The sequence below is a fragment of the Glossina fuscipes genome, unplaced genomic scaffold, assembly GCF_014805625.2.
Source record: "Glossina fuscipes isolate IAEA_lab_2018 unplaced genomic scaffold, Yale_Gfus_2 28, whole genome shotgun sequence".
Taxonomy (NCBI): Eukaryota; Metazoa; Arthropoda; class Insecta; order Diptera; family Glossinidae; genus Glossina; species Glossina fuscipes.
This window is the reverse complement of record NW_023998423.1, coordinates 5,192,064-5,212,921: the sequence shown is the minus strand read 5'-3', so window position 1 is coordinate 5,212,921 and position 20,858 is coordinate 5,192,064. Positions and strand designations below refer to the sequence as shown.

Genomic DNA, 20,858 nt, shown 5'->3' with positions numbered 1-20,858 from the left:
TTATCGACAGCGAAATAAAAATGTCAGCAATGTTTTTTGCGATAGTTGGAATAATATATTCGTCAATATGTACTGCGTGCATTATTACATATATTATCCATTGTTATGACAATTTCTGTCTGTACAATAAACATTAAACCTATAAACAATTTCCTTCTTTTCTATTATTTTGTTGAAAGTGCTTAGAACGAAGTCCAAGTGACCTTGGGACCTATATCTCTCCTTACCTTTGCTATTATTATTAATTTCTTTAATTCATTTTGTACATTTGCCCTTTACGGGTTTACATGAATCCACGCCACCAATAAGAATCTTTAAAAATGAATCGATTTAGAAGATATTGCAATAACACATCGGGCCAAGTTGTCAAAATTTCAGGTTTTTTTATTCATTCGCTTCATCGCTTTACCGTTATGCCACTTTCACTGCAACGCAATTCTTTTTTGAGACGATTTTCTGATTTTAAACGGGGGCGTACATTGACGCCTAAAGGAGATGGTGCCACCAGAGCAATTGAAAACAATGCTGGTAGTTATTCTCGATAACCAAAAAACAAAGTTGCAAGAGAAAGCTTACATCGTAAAGACATATTAAAATGTCTTCACTACTCCGCATTATTTACTGTATCCCAAGTCGAAGCGGTACAATGGCAAATTTGTATGAATTAAAGTGCGACTTGTTGCCGCATCTACCGTATACCGTAAATCTCGAAATAATGCTACAGGGAAAAAATGTAGCCCTAACAGCGCGTTCACTGCGGAAACCGATGCGCATTTTGAAAACCTTCATTTGACTGATTCATCGGTTCACTCTTGAAGGAGCAGCAAAATACTTTTCTTGGTACTGCGAGTTATTGAAGCATATTATTGTTGACATATTGACATATAGCGATGCTTATAAGCTCTACTTTCAGTTTTAATACTTAAATTATTCGGCCTTCTATCGAATACTTTTGCTATGATAATTCTCAAATTAGGTATTTCGTTAGATTCACCCATATTGAATCGAAAGGACATGTGCGATTTTTTAAAATCGTTCCTCTGTTTGCATATATTAATATGAAATATTGTAAATTAAACGAATAAGTCATGTCAAATGTCTTCCAGCTTGGCTTCTCTTTTCCGATGTATTTTTCGATGAGCATACAAACCAGAGGGATGAGCGAACAATTTATCACACTCTAAACATTTATAGGCTCTTTCTTTATGAACATTAACATGGGTTTTTAAATCGTGTATCTTTTGGAAGGCCGCTCCACATTTTGTACAGATATGAGTAGGCGGTTTTTCAGAATGAACATTTGCTTTATGAATGTTCAGTTGACTACGTCTGTTAAAACGTTTATCACATATATCACAAACAAAATTTCGTTCTTTTAAGTGCTGGCTACTACGATGACTAATTAAGTCAGATGAAGAAGAAAAACTTCTACCACAGAATTCGCATACAAACGGACGTTCGCCAGTATGAATGCGTTCATGACGGCGTCGATTGCTAGTAGAAGTAAATATCTTCGCACAAAAAAGGCACGTTTTTCGCCCTTTCTGTCTTTCTCTCTCGTGGCACTTATAGGTTCCATTGCTCTCATGGCATCTTTTATGAGTTGTAAGATTCGATTTATAAACGTAAGATGCTGGGCAGTATTCGCATTTATAAGGCTTCATGCTATCATGTGTACTTAAATGCTGCTTCAAATCGCAGGCTTCCTTGAACACTTTGTTGCATTGCGGACAAATATATTCTCGCTTTGTTGCTGCCAATTCAGTGTGCGCACTCTGATTGGAATTGTGGTCACTATGCATTTCCAATTCCGGACTTTTCAGAACATATTCCAACGCAGATGTCGTATCGTCATTTTTATCCAATACATATTGGTTAATATGTTCTTCAGCCGTGGTAAGATTGTCTTCAGTAGAAAATAGGATTACTGCCGCGTTTTCTTCTCTATCACTTTCCGAAGAAATTTCATCTGTAGGTGTAGGCGCTTTGTAATGTTCACTTTGCAAATGTTGTGTAAATGCATTTAATTCCGCATAAGTTTTCCGGCAGAATGTGCATTGAAAACTGACATTTACATCTGAAGCCGTCAAAGTATCACAAAAAATCTCGCCGCATTTTTGTAAAAGCGAAAGTTCGAACTCCTCACACTCTTCCATTTTTTGTACGTTCATTAAATTATATTTTTATGCAATAAAATTAGATGGACTCGAATCCACTATATTTTAAATTGTTTTTAATGTAAATGTTTTTAAGTGACTGTTTGTTTTCTATGTTCTGATTGCTCTATTTTCTTTCTTTTTCCATTTTCGTAAACAAATGCACGTATTCTTTAATTAAAACGCAAACAAACTGTTAAAACTCCTGCGTGCATTGTTTTTGACAGCCAAAATAGCGATGTATATATAGAGGCAAGAAAAAAATCATATGGCTCAAGTTTCAAGCAAAATATGATATTAATGTACATTACCATTTGTCATATATGTACAAAAAAATAAATCAAAATCTACTTCAATACGGGGAAAAATTGTTTACCTCATTAACTGTATTTTGCTTCGAAAAGGTTATTTTTCAAAGAAATTTTTCGTTTTAGTAATTTTGCATTTTATTAACGTTTATTAAAACCAACGCTTATCATATGATTTTATTTTAGCAACGCACGCAAACAAAGTGCGCCCTAAGCATTATGTAAGCATTGCGTGCCGCGGATAAGGCATTTCCATTGAGAATGAAATCGTCGTTGCCCAGTGCCGTAAATATCGAAATAATTACTTTAAAACGTTTTTCCCCTGAAAAATAAAATTAAACAATCAAAAGAAATTCTCTCTTACAAATAACTTCCTTTCTACTGAATGTTTAGGATGCAAATAAGTTTGGCTAATCAATTTGTTATAGAAAGTTTCAATGCACTTTTTCTTTGAATCTAAAATCAGTACGAAGAAGATTTCAAAAATTAATTTTGCAGGTGAAAGTGGTGGAGATAGTTTGGAAATGCGCCTTTGTTCCCCGTTCTTCGTATGCGAAGGTATAAAACCGTAGCATTTTTCAATTTCCACAAATTGTCGTAAAAAGTTGTAAAAGTTTAAGTCACGCCCCAAAAGTGTGTTTTTACGTTTACTGACATCGATTTTTTTATTTTTTGTTATCAACGTGGTATCCTATTGATTTTGTCACTTAACTGAATACCATAATTTTTGGACCTTAAAGCTTTTGAATGTAATTCCTTTTTTTCAAGTAAAAACTTTGCAGAAATTACTAAAATTATCCGTAATCTAAGCTTAATATAAAGGCTTGACAACAAGGTGGGACTATCATAATGTTGCAGATTGCAAAATCGGAAAATTCTTTTGTTCCTATATATATATATATTTTTTTTTTTAGTAGAACGTTATACTTAATCCGGACTGTCATTGTTTACCGCTCGTCGTAACTTTCTCTTTTTGTTCAGCAATAGACGTTTTGGGTTTCGTTTTTCTTCAAGTAGTACAATAATCCTTTCATTCCTGTTTGTTTGCGAAGGCATGGAAGGAACAGCATACGTTCAACGTACCTTTCTGGATGCAGTGGATTTCCGATAAAATGCACGCAAATAAATCTATTATTATTATTATTATTAATTTAGCCAGAGAATAAATTCTAAGACTAAACTCTTGAAGCACTAGCATCTAAGGCTTTCGGCTTTATTAAAAACTCTGCCGCACTTGAGATTTGAACCCACAACCACTGAGTTGCTAGTCGAGACTCTTGCCTACTCAGCCACTCAGGTGGATGCAAACAAATCCAATGGAAAGAGATATGTGTGAATAATATTGAAGGGAAGTGTTAGTTCATATATTTATTTCTATATAAGGTATGCTTTAAGATTTTTCTTCCATTTTCACATTATACCACAGGCTGCAATTGGGAATTTTATATTGCGGACTGTTTATTTCACAGACTACAATTTCTATACATGCTTGCGGTTGAAAATTCCATATGGCGTATCTGTGTGTCGTGTGTCTAAAGATTGTGATTAAATATTAAAGATTGAAAAGTGTATATGAAGCGTTGTCAAAACGATGACATATTGTCAAATTCACGTATTCGATAGCAAATTTTGCTACGACATTAAGTTTATGTGTATACGGCTACGAAGGTAATAAAAACCATAACAAATATTGAAGCTTAATATTTTGTGTTCTTAATAAAACGTACGTCTCGCCGGATAATGTGTTTTAATTGTTCTTGCATAATATCTTTAAAGTAATTCTAATATTTCTGCCTAAAAGAAAAAAGCAAAATGCTTAGGATAATTTTCTTTCAATCAATTCACATAATTTCCTTAATACGAAACTTAAAAATGTGAAAAATGGTGAGATAATTTTATCTATCAATTTTTTGTATATTATTGAAGTTATATAGTTAAGCATGTTCTATTAAATAGAATAAACATGAACGGAAAATGTGTAAGATATTATTTTCATATGCGTTAAGAATTATATATTGTTGATCAAGTCGAGAGATTCCGAGTTGGTTTAATCGAATCAGAACAACAATTAAATTAAAAGTGTAAAAAACGAAAAAACGATGTATATGATATCTTTAATTTTAAGCAAACATATCTTTAATTTAAATTACTTAATAGTTGCTATAATCATGAGCAAATATATTCCTAGTTTTTCTGCTTGCTTAGCGATTTGTGTAGATTTATGAGCCCTGAGTGGTTTACTTTTAAATTTCATTCGCGGATTTTAATCTTTTTGGTGACACGCTTGTATGATAAACAAATAGATAAATTGAGTCCGAATTTCAGACCGAGTTTTCGAATCTGTACAAATGTATTACGGATATATAAAAATAAATACGTAATACTATTAAACTTAGGTACCAGCAGTTAGTGTGCAATCACAGGCAATATTCAGGTAAGTGCAAAATTGAATTTCTACAAAATGTGTTCTACCTTGTAGATAATTGCATAAAGTAAAGGAATAATATAGATTGACGTGTTATACATAAAATTTCGGGGTATTTATAGCCAGAATAGTCGATTTATTTGGGCAGCCTGTCGAATTGGAGTCCAAAGTATCATTCAGTGAGAGTTAAAGACTAATCCCATATATCTAAAATTTACCCTTATTTTGTGTCTTATAGTTTATATCATATGTAAATTTTACTGATTTTTTAACTGCTGCCAACAGAATAATAAGGCAAAGTTGACTCCTCTGGATAAAGCTTTTAGGCCCGATCGTAATAATAACAGACGGACAGCGAGCGAACTTCAATGCATTGCAAATTCTTTGTGAAACTAATGTACTGGCTGCGATAAGCATGCGGCAATTCGATTTTCCCTCGCTAATAGGTGTAGCTTATTTCATTTCAATGTATCAACTTATATCGCCCATATCGCATAATTTTCAAATTATGGATTTCTACGTTTTGACAGCAAAAGTAACATTAAAATATATTTTTCCAAAAATCATTTTACAAATGTGAATGTGCGTCGAATCGCACCGTGCGTATTATAGTCCGACAAATAGGGTACTCTCCTAGTAAATCTATATTTGCGATTTGGTTGCACTGCAGAATAGTTGGCATTATAAGGTACATTTAATCTTCACATTGGAGAGTAATGGAGTCGCTTTCATGGGTCTAGTTGCAATTTTTAAAAAAACGGATATTTTTCGTCAATTAAGGCGCAAACCATTGAGTGCTCCCTTAGCCACAAAAAAATATTTTACGCATAGGACTCACAAATAATTAAATAGGTAGGGTAAAATAATTGCGAACTGCTACATGTATGTTTCAAAGTCTCCAGTGGACGAATAATGTACATCATAGTTTTAAAATTATTAGGATTTACAACTTCTTAGTAAAACAAAGAAATAAACATACAGATTTAAAACCATCAACGATATCATTTAAAGCCGACTCTCCAAATACTAGATATAGATATATACCGCCCATGTTTAAGTTGAATAAAAATCCGCTCACGCCTTACAACTGATCAGGCCCGCTTTCCCACTATTGGCGTTAAAATTACTTAATCATTTAGTTATATAATTAGCAAAATTATATAAGCCAAAAATCGTTTTCGAATTTGGATATATGTGTTTCAATAAACTGATTCAAGACAATTCCAAAATAATCTAGAAACCGAAATAAAATTTCAGTTTGGGAAGCTTTGCGAGTAAATATTTAAATCAATTAGGATGAAATTGGCCCAAAATGAAGTCCATAGTTGCAGGTAACAGTACTAGTCATCAATATGTAAATAAAAAAAATAAAGAAAAACAATAAATAAGAAAATGGAAGAAAGTATATTGAAGCAAAACAAAATAAACCAATAGAAAACCAATAGATCCATCATTAAAGACCCTACAGTTAAATCAGAAACAATGCGTCATGCGGGAAGCGGTCGAAAACATCGTGGTCTGAAACGACGATTCCTTAGCATTCCTCTCTGGACCAAATTTCCTACGAGTTTATAGTCTCTAGTTTGAACACAAGCAAACAATACAGACCGACGGACAGACAAGTTTAAATCGATTTCGAAAGTGATTATAAATCGATCGGTATAATAAAAGTTGGGTCTATCTCAAGTTCTTGCGGACATACATTTGCATAAACTTGTAACAGCAAATGACGTAGGATATAATAATTATTTTATTTTCATTTCATCTCATCAATCGATTTTTTACTTCTAAATGAATCTATTGTCATAAAAACGGTTTAACGGAGACAATCGATCACTATCGATTATTATTATTAAAAAAAATTGAATTTCTGCTCTGATCATTTTAGCGTTTTATACCCATTTCGGATGAATTTGAAGGCGATGCTTATCCGTTAAAGTTGTAACTTGATTTAAGATCAGAATGTTTAAGCAGATCATTCAAATCAGATTAAAATTACAAACGCTATCTAGGACCATCAATGATGGTGTTTGCGCTAGGCAGATATAAATAAACCGTCTCAGAAGATTTTATGGAGGATTTAAACGATATTAATAAAACGACAAAGCTAGCATATCTTTATCCATAGTGGTTGGAATAAAATATAAAATTAAATAAAAGCAAATGAATAGAGAAAATAATATAAAATACTATAATCACATATATGACGCTCGTTAATATATATATATATGTATTTGTTCATAAATATACATACATATAAATATTCATTGCAGACATACAGACTATGCTATGTGGTATGCGTCGCGTTATTCTGTGCCTTTTCGTTTCAATTTTTGCTCTGTTTGGTTTTTACCGGCTTGGTTGACTGATTTCGTTAGCTGACTGAGTAGATAGATAGATAGATGCTTGGCAAACGGTCTGTTAAACTGAATTGTGGATGTGGTTGTAATTTTTAGATATATGAATATAAACATATACACAAATCTATAGATACATAGAAGAATTTCTTTGGAATGGAATGATCTCTAACGGAGGTCATGTTAATATTCTTATACTATGCGGTACGCTTAGAAAGTACCAAAAGTACGGGTATGCGTTTCGCTTCATCAATCGGTACCTGAGAAAGATCAGAAATTCGTTTACACACGTGTCAAGATAGAGAAGTTATTTCTAATAAATATATTGAATAGTAAATGTATTTATCGAGGCTTACGAAACACTTGCACCACTCTAAATAAATGGGATTCATTGAATGAAAAGTTTTCAAGGTTAGGTTACAGCAGGAATAGCTAACCAGACGGGAATTTAACAATGTTTGAAAAGTTCTACAATTGGTCTGTTAGTCACAGTTAAGTCAAATATTAGCAATAAAAGCGTGGCTTGATCGAGAAGATCTATGCTGTAGTGCAAAAGTAAACTTTAGTCTAAACATTACATTTTAATACCTTTTCCCCAACCCTTTTGGCGGCTTCCTATCGACCAGTTTTTGAAAATACTCCTCACGGCCTGGGCGTAAGCTGCTAAGTATTAAGCATATTCATCAACAAGGTCCTTGTCAGCGACCATTGCAATATCGTTTCAAAACATTACGATGCTTGTCCTTTCAGTTTTTAGTTGCACACCGTTTCTTTATTTGAGATCTAGTTTTCCATTTTTATCACTTGCAAGCATTGGGTACAGTTTTACCCTCTTTTATGTCTAAACTTTGTTTAATTCGCGTCTTTTGCCTCCATTTATTTTGGTTCGGGAAGCTTTAGGGACTTGACATTTTATATAATATACTTCTAGGTACCTCTAGGCACAGGTATATATACTTTGCTAAGTCTGGTTCTCTGTTTTTTTTTTTGGCTTCTCCTCAAGCGCATGGGATCAATTCTTTCTCGTTTGTTTCTTTTCTTTTAAAAATCACTTTCGGAATTTCTTCCGGCAAAAAGTTAACTTTTTAGTCCTACACTTGATCCTTCCATTTTCGATACGCACACGACTAAAAAAGAATACAAAACAAAGAAAATTTGGCAATAAAAAGAAGTTATGTTCTTGTAAAGCTGGCTGCTTAGGATTCTTCTTAGGATCCTGGCAATCTCAAGGTGAAATTTCGCCACTTTATAAGGAGGTGTTCGAGAAACCTCCGTAACCGTAACTGAAGTTAAGTAATTTTCAATATTATCGTTAGGAAACGCCCGGGGCAAGTGCCAGGGACCGCCGAAATATGCGACTTTTAGATCAACTAGTTGATGATGATTGCTTCAAAGGTTCTTTTCTGTTAGTGTTTTACATTTTCTTCAGTGCGCTATTATAGCCGTAATTCCATGAATAAGTCACATTTTAAGCAATACTGTTGACAGACCCCTTATGTTTTTTGGATCAGATAGAGCGTATTTCTGCTTGAGGAAATTAATTGTAAATGCTTTGTTTAACTGAAAGTTAGAGAGCCATTTGCTGGTATATAGTTTAGGTTCACGCTAACGTTACTGCACTGCAGTTACATTAATCTACCAAACGAATAGGCTTAATATGTTGCTTAAACGTTTTGTTAACGTTTGTGGGGTAAGTGTCTGATGAATTTATGTAAAAAAAATTTATATTCATCTTCGCGGAAAAGTACTCGTATCGTTTAATTGAATTTTACATATATGCAAGTGATCTCTAAATCTCTCTAAATCTCTCTAAAATTGTTGCATTTTGGATGTTACGAAAGAAACGATAAGATTAGTTGACTTTAATCCTTTGCTTTGAAATGAGATGAAGTAAGCAATCGTGTATATAGGTGTCAAAGCACAATTATTATAATTGGATGCTCTTAATTCTTATACAGCGGAATAGCAATCATAAAGACTATGATTACCGCTGCCTGTCAAAATGTATTGTATGCTATAATAATATAATATCGTGCAACTAAAGTGAACTTAAAAAGGAATGAAAAAAAGTAAAAGAAAATACAGTATGACACAAATAGGCTTAAATCGAATCATTGAGTCTCAAGACTTATGAATAACATTAGAAAATATGTCATATGCATATATAATACATATATATATGCGTACTAAGTATACTAAGTTGTACTTCATATATTTATCTTATCATTTTTATAGCTCTATATATATATATATATAGGAAAAAAGCTAAGAATAAAAGGGAGAAGAGACTTTATATCATTCAGAAAATTACTTAAGCTATATAATATAAATTGTTAATCGTTTTAGATATCAAATATTATGTATTGTATATATATTAGTTATACCATATTGTAAGGCTAAAAATCTAGTTTGCGCGGCCGGGTGGCCGGGTGGCCGGGGTAAGGGCGATGTGTTTCTCGAATCGTGCGGATTGGTTGGAGAATATAATAAGAATGTTCTTTTAGTCTTTTCATATACATATGTATATACAATATAATTCATTCTTGATTCATGAATCATCACTTCTCCCTTTAATACGTATTACTACCGTGGACTTATTTCACTTGGGTGGGCTTAGTTGAAATATTCTCCGAAATCATTTACATACTCGACTGGATATCTGCATAGTTGAACTTTTGGACTACTTCTCCATATCTCTTTCTTAATCAGTCATATTTTTATAGATTGGAAGTCGAAACAGCTGACCTTGAACAGCTTCCATCCCGGTTCGGTTACAGTTTCTCTTCTCTTTTTCGTAACTGCGACTATATAGAAATTATTTTATGATGCCTATGTGAATATATTTAATTATATAGGCGGGGCGGATCAAATTAGTGCTGACTTTTGTGCGTATGTTACGTATTATGCATTATATTTGAAAGCTGCAGATGAAGACAAAGCAGAAAAAATCGTGTTTCATAGAAGCAACGGTGTGGAAACGGTTGAAAATTTAATTATTCACTAAAATTTCAAACTCTTGGCTTTCTCCAGCAAGCTATAGTAGTTTATAAAGACTTTCACTAGAGAAACAAATGGAAGCCGGTACTTTTGCCTATTAACCTTAGACAAGCCCTTCAATGTTATACTACTCGTCGTAACTGGCAAGATCAAGCATGCTACGTATGTCGCGAACATAGGTTTCTTATGGCAAAAAAAAAAATCTCGCCTTTATTCCTTCGAAAACAGATTAATCTTAAATTTTATATGCTTTTCAAAGTCGAATTTTTTAGTAAATCAAGAGATTGTACAGATATATATATATAGATATCAATAAGACCCTTAAAGGATTCCGTATAAGCAGTACTCATGTTATTCATATGAAATAGAATTGAATTGAAATTCATCTGGTGACGTGGTTTATATGTTACAAAGGCAATAAAACAACATATTTACCTGAGTTAAAGGTGAGAATGAGCTAAAAAGATTTCAATGTGCAATAATCAAGCGAAGGTAAAAATTTTTCACATAAATACGACAAAGACATATAAACACAATAACTTATAACCGACGAATTGAAAGCAAAAAAAAAAAAAAAAAAAAAAATGAGCTAAGGACAATTGCGCAACAGGCCTCCCTACGCTTAACAAAAAAAAACAAAAAAGAAGAAAAGAAACAAAAAATTGTGGAGAAACAATCGAATCTTATATCGAAAAAGGAAAAAACAAAAAAAAAAAAAAAAGAAAAGAATTGTGTTTTGAAGGTGTTAACAAAACGTGCTAACAATCATTTTTATCGTTTCTCTCAATTTAACATAGCGTTCGCAACATTTTGTAGCATAATATAAATACGTACACATATGTGTACATATATAGGTGTATACAAGAAGTAAATTTTTTGCTCTCGGTTTCAGCAAAAATTTGAAAAAAAAAAAAATGAGTCGATTTTTTTTTTGTTAGATGAAAGGTAATTTGCTAGAAATAAATTATCTGAAATGTCTCATCAAATTAAAATACTTGGAAAAGTACAAAGAAAGACATGAGCTATACGTAACACTTGGTTTAGTCGGTGTCTTCAAGCTTGCGTCTCAAGGGTTACGAGAAGTAGTGCTTAACTCACCTAAAAGGTAAGCATTTTTGGCGAGAGACGTTGTCGAATCCTGCTATACGTGATCTTAAAAGAATTATATTAAGACTGAAAAGCCGGAGTTTTTGACACACTTTTCTTAATTAATAGATATCTTAACATTAATTTAAATTTAAGCAAGCAACAAATGAACAGGTAATGTGTATTCAGCAATCTGCCTAAGGCGAAAATAATATTTTTTAGTATTGTGTTTTTTTTTTTTTTGTTTTATTTGTGTTTTATACAATAAAGGTGAGAAAATCCCCCTTTGGATGTAAACCAAGCAAACATGCAGCTCACAAAAATTCTTCGTCATAAAAACATATATTTCTGTCAAAAGTGAAGAAGAGTCGGTTAACTCATGAACCGGTTTTTTTTTCTCTTTCTTGAAATTACTTTTATTTGACAAGCAAATCGCTTTCCAATGACTCGATGCTTGACGTTAACTTTCAAATTATTCTGATTTGGTTTTGCCATGGACAAGCTTAGGTCACAAAGGGAGAGAAAAGGAGCATAATGCCTCATTTTCGATCATCAGCAAGACTCCGGCATATAAAACTTTTCACTTCATTCATTTGATCTGTTATTGGTTCGGCTCTCTGCAGTATTGTAGATTAAATTTTTTCGCTTAAGCTTGTTATGGCAGTGATGGCTTTCAAAAAAAGATTTAAGTATTTGGTAAATGTTAATAAAAACATCTATTTTTGATGGCTTAAATTAATGAATTTAATATTTAATAATTTGTACAATAAAAGAAATTTTAAAGAACTTCACAGCAAAAAGGAAGTAAACAAACTTGAATCATTTCTATGGAAATACTCCATAAAATCCCTTAGCTTTCTTGCGCTGTTAGTCGAAAAAATGATGGGCCTTATCTTGAATTGTAGACCAAATATAAAATTTGTATGTGAAGCTAACGCGGAATGCGAATTATTCCTGACCACTGTCTTAGTCTACCACTGTCCAACGAAAAGGCATTGCAGAATAATAAAAATAAATAATTAATATCGGGCGTGTCATAGGGTCAATTACAACGATTTTAATTCATATAGAACGTACCTTGGGAAATGTTTTTTTTGTATATTGTATCAGTGTCATTAAATCGATTCAATAATTTTCATTGATATTTAAGCTGATGGTAAAGGACGCGTATAGGGCCTCTAGCGGAGAAAATCTGACCATTGATTTTTTTGAACAGCTGTAAATTTTTCTCTCTCTTCTTGGGTAGGAACTGAAAAGTAGGCCAAGTGGGCGCTCTGTGATCAGCCAAAGAAGAACTGATAACTGGGTCACGAGAATGACAATTTGGATGTTGAACACTCAGAATTTTGAAAGCAACCGTCAACCGCCGTCAGAACGTGAGGGTAACAAAAATAGGTTGAAAATCTTTGAATTGAAAAATGTCATTTTAAACAAGCGAAAAAATATTGAAGTAAATGAAACGATTTAGTTGCCCACGCGTAATTGTCACCCAACTTTTACATCTTTCAATAGCTCTGATATGTGCTTGCTTTGGGCTGATAAAAGGGAAGAGAAACCGAATATCCGTAGGTCGTTTTGGAAAGCTTCTTGATGTGAAAGTTGATTGATGAATGGACAGCGACATCCATTTGATCTTAGCAGCTGAGATGGAAAGACTTCAACTTGGTGTTATGAAAGGGAAGAGAAACCGAATGCCTTTCGCATGTGCATTTGAAGCTTATTTTGTGAAATTTCTTGGTTCAAAAGGTAACTGATTGGTGACCAGCGATATCCCTCTGATCTTAGCAGCTGAGAGGGAAGGACTCCAACTCAAGTTGAAAAGTGTACGTGATCTCCTCAAGTAAACGACTTTATTATCTAAAAGACTTGTGTTTAATATGAGAAACAAAATTAAAAATCTTAGTATATTTTTACTTCTAATCGTAAAAGAAAGACGTTAACTAATAATCTGATATTTGATCTGAGTATTTATTGAATATACATTTATTATAGAAAATGGTGCTCATTGGTCCAAAAAAAAAAAATAAAATGAATATATAAATAAGTAAACGAAAGCTAATAAAGTTTCTTCATTAATTATGAGGACTTTTCATATCCGAGTCATTCGTTAAATCGGTTCGTGAGTGATCACATAATTGAAATGCATACATATGCAATAGAAAGTAAAACGAATCTTAAAAACTGGATTTTTTTTATTTCTTCCTTTGTCCATTTGTTTGCTTGCTTGTCCAGGTTGTTATCCTTCGAAGTGTCATAGTATAATAAATTGAACAATCTGTTTGTCATTTTTTAAAGATCATCGTGACCTTTTTACCTGTTCTGAGTTCTTAAAGTCGCTGCCCGATACTCGATACAAAACTACCATGTTTCTATGTATTGGTATTAGTTACTCGTCACAATTGTTTAGAAAAGAAAATACTCTGAGGCTACAGTAAGTCTACGGTTAATAAAAAGCGATGCTATCAGCATCAGCTAACTCTTAGTAATAAGTTTCCAACGTTCGGTGTAAACTAAACGTTGTTTTTTTTTTGTTTGTCTTTTTTGCTTTTATTATTTCTTTTTTTTTTTTTTTTTTTTTTTTTTTGTTTATTGTTTTCGTTCGTTTTCAGCTGCAATGAATTACTTTTGTTGAGCTTCATTGAGTTCTTTAGATAAAAGTCGGATATATTTTAGGTGTAAGAATGGCCTGATGTGCTTTTGTCATCATGCAAGTATACGATGCCTACTTCGTTTTATGCATGGATATGTGTACACACATATGCCGAATATTTCATCTTTGCCTTGATATTGGTATGAGATCTTGTTTTGGTTGCTGTCTTTTTATTTTTATTTTTTTCTTTCTTTCTTTGCTATATTCCTCTATAAGAAGCGTCACAATGCTATCAAATTTTTAACACTTTTAAAATTGTTATTGAAACCTTCAGAAATTAAAAAGATATGTGCTCGCGCACTTACGATCGATCTGCTTACATACATACATTCCGTTGAATTTATGCGGGTGGGTGTAAACTTTTATCATTATCAAGACGTTCTGGCTCCTGTCTGCTCAGAAAATGTTTATAAATATTTTAAACTATTATTTAATACTGATCAAAACTTTTGCAAGCTGTACGAGCAGGTATCCATCAGATAAAAGAGGAAATACGCAGATTTATTATACTAGATGTAGTCTTGTTTGGTTCCAGAAGAGGGTAAAGAGAGTCGTAGGCAATAATAGTTAATTTCTTGGCTAACTAGCTCGTCTACAAAATTTGATCACTTTTATAGGTTAGTTTTAGTTTACATACGAAGACTTTAGAAGACCCTGAAACTAGACAAGGAACTGGGTCTTGTTGTGGCTTCTGCTCACATACAAAGACTCTAGAAGGACCTAAAGCTAGACAAGAAACTGGGTGTTAGTGCGAAAAGTTCACGTTCACGTGCTCCCTAAACAGGGTTCAGCTCCATTGGCATTTGTCACCAACAGGGCGAGAAGACAGACCACGTAACTGATGATGCGTCTGCACAGCCATTAGCTGGGAATCGAGGTTAATACCACTTAGTTCTTCTCTTATCTATCGCAAATTACTCTCTTTGGGTGTCTCGTTAGCATTCATTGTAAGCAAGCGTTGGATTCCTTTTTAGAAAATCACATCGTGGCTATGAAAGAAAATATACCCAAAAGAAGATTTCACGATCGTATTAAGCATAATACAATGATTTTATTTAATATTGAAGGGCGGCAAGAAATGGCATTTTTGAGTCAAGTCAGCTGATAACTTTGCATTTGGACTTTTCGCGCCCTCCCTTTAAAGTAGACTCCCAATAAAAGCGAGAATCGTTTAAAGTGAAAAATATTCCAATAGTCAAGAATTCTGGGGCTTTGATCAAAGAAATAGACGAGAATCATGTTCTCTTTACAGGTAGCCATAGAGTAACCGGACCGAGTAGTGTTGATTTTGTAGCATGGCGAAGTTTTGTATCAAGTTTAGTTATTGAGAAACCCATGTCATACATATACACACATGTATAACAAAAGTATAGAAATTTGCGAAGTTTTATATGATATTTTTTGACGTGAAACTTGAGAATATTTTTCCCTAAAGGTTTTTCAAAATCTACATTAGATATTAATAAATGTCTAGAGTTATGAATTTTCACAATCCCAGTGTTTAATAAAGTAGTTTAGTGTTTGCTGTATAGTAAGTTTCAGCTAACGAACTATTATCTGCACTTTAATAAGGAAAAGTCTTTGACTTAGATTGAAGGTTGTAGCGCATATCCCATATTCGTGTCAAAACTGGTACAGTATTCTCACCTTTCCACATTTTTTTCATTTATTACTAAAACGTTGCTTAAGGTGTGAAGAAATGAATGCATCTTTTTGTTATTTTTTTTTTCTTTTTTTTTTCTTTTTTATTGTTATTCTGCTTAATAGTTGTTGTTGTGGCTGTTACATTGCTCTTGTGTGATGTTGATATCCTCATATGAATCTTTTTGTTGGTATGTTTGCCTGTTCGTACAAGTGCAAGCTCGATGGTGTTTGTGACTGTTTTCATGCTGACTTTTGCAGTATTTTTTGTTATTATTTATTAATCTTGATTCTTTTTCAAGATTTAGTCTCTTCTTACGACTTCTTTTGCTTCAACTCTCTAGTTTGCTTTATTCTATGCCTTTGTATTGAATTGTTTACGCGTATGTACATATGTGGATCAATATGTATGCTTGATTATTTTTATATTCACCAGCAGCAGACATGAGTATTTTAATTTTGTGAGATCATTTGTAATACAATATAAAAGATACGACTTTTGCACCGATTTCTGAAGATTCTTTATATCTTCCTCATCAACGTACGATTTTAGATTGAAGGTTCCTCAGTAGGTACGCCCGCATCCAATTTGTTTTTTCAGCAGCTGGTAGTTTATTGTGATTGTTTCCTGAACGGCGGTAAGTGACGAACCGAATACACTGCGTGTACCAAGGGGGAATTATTTGGTGCCCAACCTAAGACACGGCTCATTGCCGACTTACCATTTAAGTTACTAAAGTTGTAAAAGGTAAAAGTACAAAATTGAAATATCGTTTACAAATCACCGAAACTCGTCCAGACTTCGTCGGGAAAGTACTAAAATTTCCTGTCTATGGCTTATAATCGGAAAAAAACATGAGTCTGAAATTCTTGTACAAAATTTCCAGTTGCATAGTTCCGTGAGCATTTAACTCATTCAGGCAACTTGCTCTGTTTGCTCCCTTTTAATAAGATTTTGGTAAGTACTTTTAGTTGATAGGATTATAACAAGGAATCAAACCTTCTGGGACTTCCCGGGCCCGACAAAGCCGGATATCCTGCCACTAGACTATATGGTAATGGCCTGTCAACTTTTAGACCAATGTAAGGTGCATAAATTAGGAGCTTTGAAGGTCTCCAGTCTAGCTGTTGCGACTATGCGAATTTCAAAGGTACACGATAGAGAGACCGAGAGGTACGTTTAGCTGTACCCATATGTCTTGAGATTTCGCGCTAATTGAGTACAGAAACATTTATGTGAGGAAAAGTTCTTAGATTCCTGAGGGAAACGGCTTCTAATGGCAACACTTTTCGAGCCACAATCACATGGTTATGGTTATGATATATATTCCGAGGAGTGATTCATCTTTTTAAGGGACTTCTAATGCGTTGCGAAATACGTATATATATATATATATATATATATATATAGACACAATATGAGAGAGCCACTGCTTTTACCTATACATCTAGTGCGTTTAGACGCATAGGGACCCTAGACGAATTCTAATATAGATTTTCGCGGTCGAAAAACTCACTACATGGCAATTGCTTGATGGCGGGTACACTATTTCTTAAGTCCACAAATGTGATCAGCGTTTTTATAAGGGTTAGTGATGTGTAGTCCTGGCAAACTCAGTGCAAAGCTATGTAGGACGTTGATGCGAGGCTCAACTGATGGCGAAAGTTTTGAATTCCACTGTATGTTGTATATTTGTCACCTAGCGCGATACATATTTTTATAAGATCTGTAATCAAGCAATCGTAATGCATATATTCGAGGAAATGGCACGACAGGGGTGAGTATATAAAATTTAAAGTGTAAAGCGGCGATGGATGTTTTTTATAGGGGCTTTCAGCTGTAATATAAAAGTAGATTAATACATCGAAAATCTGGCGGACCTAATATTGACATTTGCAGTCCCTTGGCGGGTGTTATCAGTGTTACAAACATAATAACAAAGCGTATATGCGCTGTCCTCCAATAGTGGTGTTTAAAAAGCAGGGAAAACAAGAAACGAGAGAAAACAAAAATATGTACATATAAATAATAATAATTGGATGTGGATACATTCTCGTTCACTCAATGCTAAGCGACAAATGTTCGAAGCGTGAAACCAGCAGAGAGGCGGCCAGAATCTGTTGGGCTGGTTGCACGGTGTGGGCAAAGGGTTTTATTTTTCTACAAGCTGCGGCTGCTGCTGCTTTTGCTGCTGCCGCTGTTGCCGCTGTTGCTGGTGTGTTCTTTATTTATACATAAACAATATATAAGAATGTGTGTTCATGTGTATGTACATTTATTCTGTATTCATACATAGTGAAGTAGGTGTTTTTGTCTGTCTTCTGTGCCTGGCTGCTGCCACATACTGCCACCGCTGTTGTTGTTCGTTGTCTTTTCAGTTTTGACGTAGTTTTTAGCACTTTGACCAACTAGTTGGCGCGCACATTTACACTAAACGAGTACAACGTCTCATTTTGTTTTGTCGGTTCGAATTTTGTACTGATTTTCTTTCAACTCTCGGTTATGTTTTCTTGGTTTTTTTTTTTTTTTTTTTTTTTTTTTTTTCTACATTCTTCGAATAAGTGTTAAATGTGTTGTGATTACAATTAAATTTTAATTAAAGCAATTCATAATCGCTATTAAGTAAAATAATTACGTTAAAAATAAACAATTTCCGGGTAATAAGAAAAAGCCATCTAAAGGCTAAATTATCGTCCATTGTATTGGATAGAAAATTACAGCGAAAATTGTAAAATATGCATTTATTTATGTCTCATAATGAAATCTAATTAAAACTATTTATTTAGTTTACATCAAGTCTCTCTGTAAAGAGCGCCGAGACCTTGTCACAAAAAAATCACTTTTTATACCGATGAAATTTTTTTTGCAAAAATGAAACTTAATCCCTTTCGATGGTCATGTTTGTAATCGTGGAAAATTATTTGTAAACTTAAAAAAAAAAAAAAAAAAACTTAAAATAAACTTTTGCGAAATATGAGCATATGTAAGAGAGTGTGTGTATGTGTGTACAAGTCAATACGTGAAAAAAGATATGCCGCTTTTGCTACTATTAGAAAATGCAATGGAAAAAAACAATTTTAAGTACATTACGTGTGTAATTGTTACTAATTGGGAACAAACAACTGAGAACTGAGAACCGAGTACGCATCACAGAAGGTACGTTAAATTTGTTAAATGATCGAGATCAACGTGAATAATAGAAGCGATTTAGCTATGTCTGCCCGTAGTCTATCTTACAGGCTTTTTCAAATTTTGCAGACTCAAATCCAAATCAAAAACCCAACAAACCGTTTCATAAATCCAGAAAATACAAAGCAGATAATCCGTAATCCCTTTCCCCGCTTAATTTGTATGATTTTCGAGTTTTAGGGACAACTGCTTTAGGGTATTGCATTGCCTAGAGTGTAGTACTTTTGGGTAATGTTATTTTGCAATTGTATTTCATTTATATGACAAAGTACTTGCACTTACAGAGCTTGTTACGCTTATGAGATTATCGCATGGTTTCTCTTGAATTTCGAAAAGTATTTCTTTGAAAAAAGTGCAAAAGCTAGCAAGCGATGAGTATGAAAAGATTCGATCTAAACTCAATATTATTTTAGTTTCAAATTCTTTTCCACAACATTCATTGAGTAGGCAGGCATTGCAATTTATTTGTACTTCCTTCCTTTGGTTTCTTATTATTAAGTACAAAATTATCAGATCAATAAAAATCATTTGAAAGTGAACTAACTGGGTATTAGCATAATTAATATTTTATTATTAATTTTAGGAGGTCAGAAATTCATTGTGTATTCATTCCGGTTATTTCTTTCATTTCCCCTTTAGTCAATTAATATTTGGGAAATAAGTGACATTAACTTTTTAATATATTTTACATTGACTTATGCTTAAGAGACACGTTGCAAAGCCTACACAGACATGGACCTAACGATGCTCAAGTAAGAAAATGATATTCGGCTGTAACCGAAAGTTTTATACCCATCGCCGTTAGTCTGGAGAAGACTAAACAAAATAAAAAACGAACAACAAAAATTTTTATATTTTATATTATTGGATGGGCGTGGCTGATTTTTTCTATGATCTTGTGTTTGTAGAATAAAAGTGCAAGGTAGAAAGCAAAGGTGTCTTCAGTTTTTATAGCATTGTAGATATGTTGTTTGACGGGCGAAAGTTTACGGGAGGGACTACACAATTGCAGCAAGCAGATAACTCCATGAGCACGTTTACCACATTAACCAAGAGACAAATGGACAGACGACTGGCAAACATATCTAAAACACTTTACATTTGATGTTGATCGATAATATGTACACTTTATATGTTCTCGGAAGCTTCTCTCAAGACGCTGCAAATGTTTTGACAAAAGAATCAAGTTTTAATATTTTATAATATTGCGTGGACATGGCCGGTTTTTCCAAAACCATAACCGAAGAATTTTTATTTTTGAAAAAAAAAGATGGCTACAGAGGTCTCCTTTGAGCGATTTGTCCATTTTCAATAGTAACCTGCGTGCAAGAATTTCCAATCTTTCTGCCAATTTTGGAACCGATAGCTTCATTTCTGCGGTCAGGGAAACGTTCACAACAGACATAACTACACAGACGGACGGAAGGATATGCTTAATTCGATTCAGATATTGATGCTGGTCGCGAAAATATCGGCCAGGTGTACCAGAGGCAATATAGCGCAACCATAACGCTTTGCATCGATCATTCTTTTCACTGACTCCATTCATTTGTTTAACTTCTATTGCTCGGTATATACGACAAAAAGGGGTTTTTTTACTATTTAGTATTTTCTGATCCCTAGTTTTCAAGAATGGCATGTAAACTAATAAGACAAATTTGAAGCATTTGGCCAGCAAGTTGAAGGTTGATATGAGATGCAAATATGCTCAAGAGATGTAAGCATAGCCGTAATGACGTATTGATGACAAACGCATCCGATTGTAAAAATTTGAAGTTACCGTTTATTGTTGCACAAATAGCTTCATAATTAAAGCCTCATTAATATACCGTCATACATAACCAGCCCACGTCTCGCATCATAACGGTTGCCTTTAGTCCCTACCTTTGTGCATGTGGCAGTACTCTTTGCTAAAGACATTGCTTGCTCATCTTATTCAACCAAGTAGATTTTTAAAGGTTGCTTAGCAGCTTGCGCTCGCTTTTAAAACCGCAAAAATAAGAAATTTTTACTATTTTTTGCGATCGGAAAATACTTTCTTTAAAAAG

The 20,858-nt window shown here is 33.6% G+C and overlaps 2 protein-coding genes across 5 annotated transcripts in view; one reads left to right on the top strand and one right to left on the bottom strand.

The window, feature by feature from the left end:
• Positions 1 to 135: 135 nt before the first annotated feature.
• LOC119636615 (zinc finger protein 239-like) lies at positions 136 to 2,277 on the bottom strand. Its single transcript, XM_038032092.1, has one exon. It carries the CDS (start codon positions 2,169 to 2,171, stop codon positions 1,092 to 1,094), a length of 1,080 nt encoding a protein of 359 aa, XP_037888020.1. The 5' UTR covers positions 2,172 to 2,277; the 3' UTR covers positions 136 to 1,091.
• Positions 2,278 to 3,994: 1,717 nt separating this feature from the next.
• LOC119636797 (leucine-rich repeats and immunoglobulin-like domains protein 3) overlaps positions 3,995 to 20,858 on the top strand; it is a 36,248-nt gene continuing 19,384 nt past the window's right edge. The window contains exon 1 of one of the 4 annotated variants that reach the window (XM_038032412.1): positions 3,995 to 4,132. The gene's annotated coding sequence lies outside the window, so the exon portion shown is untranslated. Of the gene's footprint in view, positions 4,133 to 4,159; positions 4,349 to 4,376; positions 4,899 to 17,056; positions 18,778 to 20,858 lie in introns of those variants that run through there. The other 3 variants (XM_038032415.1, XM_038032410.1, XM_038032409.1) reach the window with 3 other exon arrangements.